The following is a 4,922-nucleotide window of genomic DNA, read 5'->3' as shown; positions in this document are numbered from 1 at the left end:
TGCTGTAAGTTCTTTACTGGCTTGGTGAATCTCATAGGCTGGACATGTCCAAAAATAACCGTGAATTCACAGAAGAGGTTTTTCTTCAACTCAGTTGTCCAGTAAAACCTGTTACAGAATCTCTCCCCATGGCATCATGTATTCTCTGAGGCTGTGGATGGATGTTCTCTTCTGGACCTGACTCTGCCAGTGGAACAAGTTGCTGCTCCCAGGAGTGGTTAACAATCCCTCCACTCTGCCTGCAGAGGTGCTCATGAGAGCATTTTGTGACCTGTTTATGGCAAAATGAACTGAGTTAGATGTTTGTTACTTGCAGTGGTTTTAGGCTGACTGGGTTAATTTTGATTGGTGCAGGCTGGGGGGTGCTTACACAAGAAACTCCTGAAAGGGGTGATGCTGGCTGACTGAAGGTGGATAAGGAGGAGACACAAACTTGCTCTGCCAGCACTGCTGTCAGCAGAACACATTTGTCTGCTCCTCAAGTGTAGTTTGCGGTATGAAACTGCTCCACTAAACTAGTTTCTTGTTGCTGTCTCTAATTTTGCTCTTTGCAGTTTGAGTACCAGCAGGCCCAGCTGGAGGCGGAAATTGAAAATCTCTCATGGAAGGTGGAGCGAGCAGACAGCTATGACAGAGGGGTGAGTGTTCTGTTTGTTGGGCTTAACAGTTCTGCAGGAGCACTGAGGCAGCCAAGTGAGGGTTCTGAGAAACTAGATCCAGAAACTGCCTTTAGCCAGCAGATGTTGTAGAAGCAGAGTGCTCAGTGCCTTATGGGAGAGGAGAGAGGGCTGCAGGGAGTCCTGCAAACTGAAACAGCACCAACAGAGTGCTGAAGGAAGATGCATGTAGCCCTCTGGTGAAGAGCAGTGTGTAGCTGTTTAGACAGAGCAGGAGCCAGGTAACTGCAGAGGGAGCCCACGTCAAAAGAAAAAGGATCTGCAATCTTGTGATCCAGAGTGACAGTTGGTGCTTCTCAGGCTCGAGTTCAGTGTCTCCCTAAGGAAATTAGCCCTCCTCCAGGGAGTTTATGCTAACAATTTGTACTTTCTGTTTTACCAGGACTTAGAGAATCAGATGCACATAGCAGAGCAGAGACGGAGGACCCTGCTGAAAGACTTCCACGACACATAAGACAGGAGGAAGTGACAGTGCAGGGGTGAGAGCAGCGAGTGAAGTGATGGCAGCTTCACTGGGATAAGCAGGCACTGCCTCTGGGAGAACATGGCCAAGGACAAAGCCTCCCCTCCCCTTGCAAGTCAGACACATGCAAACACCACATCTTAGTCCAGTTTGTTCTCTTATCTTTCTGTTTCTGTTTCTGCCAGGCTAGAGGCCAGAGCTCAGATTGGCATATTTCCTGGGACATTTCCCTCCTGCCCTTGATGGTTTCAGAAGAGGAGGGAGTTTTTCTCTGAATGGCTGTTAATAGTATTAGATCATTACAATTTATGTAATTTTCAACGGTTGTACAATTATACAGACAAACCTTAGAATAACACACAACCCTTTTTAAAAATAAATTGGCAGTGGAGTGTTTTTCCTTAATCTGCTTGTAAATTTAATGGGCTTTTCCCCCTCTCCCTCTCCCTTCCTCTGACCCAAAAATCCTCCTAGGCACTGAAGGAGGTGACAAAATGTCTCAGCTAGATTTCCTGATGCTCCTTTAACCAGGGCATTTGTAGCATTGGCATTGCACGAGGAGAGTGGCTGGGGTTAAGAGTGGCTGCTGCTATGTCTGGCCCAACAGTACCAGCAGTGGCCATGATCCGTGTGACACCTCTTTTCTTGTATATCAGCTGTGCAAAATCCTGCTACACAAACAAACAGAGGAATTGTAGGGGACAGACCAGGTTAACACTGGGGAATATGCCTTGAGTCAGGTCAGATTCTGCATTTGATGAATTTTAGGTCTTCCATGTAGATTTTTGCATTACTTGTTTTTGTGGGGAGGATGTTGTATTGCCAAAGTGAGTGATGAGGGAGTAGTAGCATACAGTTGTTAATCAAGGCTTGGGGCTTTTGCAGAGTGAAAGAATCCATGTTATAACAGTGCCATGCAGCCTAGTAAAGATCATTTGTGCCTGCTGGGTAGCATGGCTGAGAGAATTTGATCTCATTCATCAAAGTGAGACTAAATACTGCTACATTATGAGGAGGAAAGATGTAGAACACACTCCCTGGCACGTGTTGGCAATGTGGACAGGCACTTGAATACAGGTGCTCTGCTTGTGCAGAGCCTGCACCAAGCCAGGCAGAAAATTAACTAGCAAAATTAATTTATTTGTATATTAGTATTGATACTGGTGGAGACTTATCAGAAAATTGATTGTTAGGAGCATGTGGAGCTTTTATATTAACATTCTTTTTTCTAATGTAAAATATACACTAAAATAAAAATATGAAAACCTAGTTCATCTTAGTAGGGGTTAGCATGAAAAAGGTTACTTAAGTGCTGATCTTTGCCTGTTTGCTACAGGAAACAGACCACATGTTAGGATTTCACAGGCACGTGTGTCACCTGCACCAGGAGCTTGTTGTTCACAGCCAGTAAGGTGCAGCTGGAGTCTGATCTGAGGAAATCTTCACCTCTGTGGGGAACTCATGGGATTCTCTTCCATGCTGTATGTGGAAGTGTTGCCTTTGATGCATCCCTGTATTGTTCTTATGCAATGTCACTTGATAAAGATTAAAGTGGAGGGGGGAAAAGTGCTAAATACCTGCATGTCAGAATAAGCTGACTCTGCTGCTGGAGCCTCTTTCATGTACCTGAGGCATGTGACCCCAGGTATTTGCAGCAGGTATAATTGGGAAGATGGATTTTAGCAAGAGTGATGCATCAGTTTAAAAAAGGAGCAGCTGTCATAGGTGCTAATCCTGTGGCCATGCTTCTTGTACACAGCAGAAAATTTCAAACTGAGAGGCCTTTTCCTTCCTCCCTCCCTTCCCTGGTGTGGGCTGTATCCTCAGGAAATGGGGGAACATGCTACAAGGAGCTGCTGTCCATGGAGTGGGGCTCCATGAAGAGAGTAGGGCAGGGTTGTGGAGAGATGGCTGGAGCCAGGGAGCGGGGCAGGGAGGGAGTCTGTGGTTCCTGGGAGCAGCTCTGCTTGCTGTGCAAGAGATCTCCATAGCCATGGCTTCTGTGTTCCTGCTCTGTCCTGTTCTGGCTACCCTCAAGGCTGGAACTGTAGAGGTAGATATGTCCTTCCTCCAGCCTCTCCTAGCTTCATTCCCTCCTGTGCACCCAACAGCAGCCTCTTTGTGCCCTCCTCATGATATATTCTAGAAGTCAATCTCTTCCTTCCTCTCCCCTTCCCAACTGATTGTCAGAGTCTGGGCATGCTGGACTCAGGGGAAGGGATAGCGTGGGGAGAAGAGTTGCTGAGACGTAGCAGTTTGCAGTGTGTGGAACCAGTGTTTAAACTGCTCTTTAAAAATGTAATGTGCAAAGTACTGATTAGGATAAAAACTGGTGTTCATGTTGTCTAAACATAACTTATTTTAACACCTAATCTCTTTGCAGAACAGGTATGTGGAGTTTCCTAATCCCAAAGAATTTTCACTTCTGTTACATAATTGCCCAGCTTTGAGCTAGATGAGAATGGGGTTTTGTCTCTCTCCTTCCCTCTCCCATGCCCCCACAAAATGCTTTGCTATGAATCCTTTATTGTAGACAAGCTAGACTGTATAGCTGTGGCCACTCTTACTGAACAGGCTGCTGAGCTGCTTGGCTGAGGAACAGCAATAAGTATTGCACAGTGCACCCCCTAATTCTTTCAAATTTCCTGAAACTAGAGCTTTGTCAACAGTTCCATTTGTTCTTAAACAAAACAAAACACCCTTTCTGAAGGTGGTGAAAGTCCTGGGTTGCACACACATCCTATTGCTATACTCTGGGAAAACAACAGGACTTGCTTTGCTTTTGCAGCCCGGGCAGGATGACTTCTGTATTGATGTCATACAGAAAGTTGTGTTCTCCAAGACAAAACCTGCAGAGCACAGAGGCTGCTGGAGAGGCAGGTGACAGGAAGGAAATGTGGGTGCTCAATGCCAAAAGACAAGGCCAGTTTTTTCCCCCCAAACAGGTACACAGCCCTGTTTGAGTCAGCAAGGTTACATGGGTCTAGGTGAATAAAAAGTGGCTTAGGAGCTGTTAATTCTGAGGTACAAGTTTCCCTTTGATGCATTACTGCTACAGACGTGGAATGCTTCCTCTTTTTGTTTCTTTTTTCTTTTTTTGCACTTGTTTACCAGCTCCCGCACCAGCCCAACACCTCTCCATCCTTGCATCTGGTACTCTTTGATTTCAGCTTAGCTCGTGTTAGTGCATTGGCTGCCTCATCTCTAATAGTCCTCAGGCTTCCCAGACTGTAACAAAACATTTTCTACCGACACCACAAACTGCATGACTGCTGCCCTGCACTGCAAGGGCACTGTGCCCACCCAGGGATGGGGCAGCAGGAGGTTTCTGTACTATAGTGTTGCACTCTTAAATTTTAGACTTTTTAAGCAGGTGAAAAAAAAATAGAACTTTATTTTTAAATGAGGCACTTGTTCTGGGAATTCCTTTCCTGGCCACGGTCTGGCTGGGGCTGTGGGATGGTGCAGGCGAGGGCTGCGGTGTGCCCTGCGGGCTGGGGGGGACACCGAGCCGCTCGCTGACCTCTGCAGGCACAGGAGAAGGGCAGGGGCGGCGCACACCGCCGGGGGAGGCGGTTGCCAGAGGCGTGCCCGTGGTTTATTTGAAATAAAATGTGACTTTCTAACTGCGGTGGTGTGCTGGCTGTTCTTGGCGGGGCTTTGGGAGGGGAGGGCTGTGCGGTGTCTGAGCGTTGTGCAGTGCCTGGGGTCGGTGTGGTGTCTGAGCACTGTGCGGTGTCTGAGCGCTGTGCGGTGTCTGAGCGCTGTGTGGTGTATGGGGG

At 47.2% G+C, this 4,922-nt stretch overlaps 1 protein-coding gene across 1 annotated transcript in view; it reads left to right on the top strand.

The window, feature by feature from the left end:
* Positions 1-2,275, top strand: part of ARIH2 (ariadne RBR E3 ubiquitin protein ligase 2) — a 27,772-nt gene extending 25,497 nt beyond the window's left edge. The window contains exons 13-14 of the mRNA XM_009078966.1: positions 555-638; positions 1,060-2,275. Of these exons, the coding sequence (XP_009077214.1) occupies positions 555-638; positions 1,060-1,131 (156 nt within the window). The 3' untranslated portion in view covers positions 1,132-2,275. The remainder of the gene's footprint in view (positions 1-554; positions 639-1,059) is intronic.
* The last annotated feature ends 2,647 nt before the right edge of the window (positions 2,276-4,922 follow it).

This window comes from Acanthisitta chloris, unplaced genomic scaffold (genome assembly GCF_000695815.1).
Source record: "Acanthisitta chloris isolate BGI_N310 unplaced genomic scaffold, ASM69581v1 scaffold24247, whole genome shotgun sequence".
Taxonomy (NCBI): domain Eukaryota; kingdom Metazoa; phylum Chordata; class Aves; order Passeriformes; family Acanthisittidae; genus Acanthisitta; species Acanthisitta chloris.
Note: the sequence above shows the minus strand (reverse complement) of the source record. Positions and strands in the feature narration are given on the sequence as shown.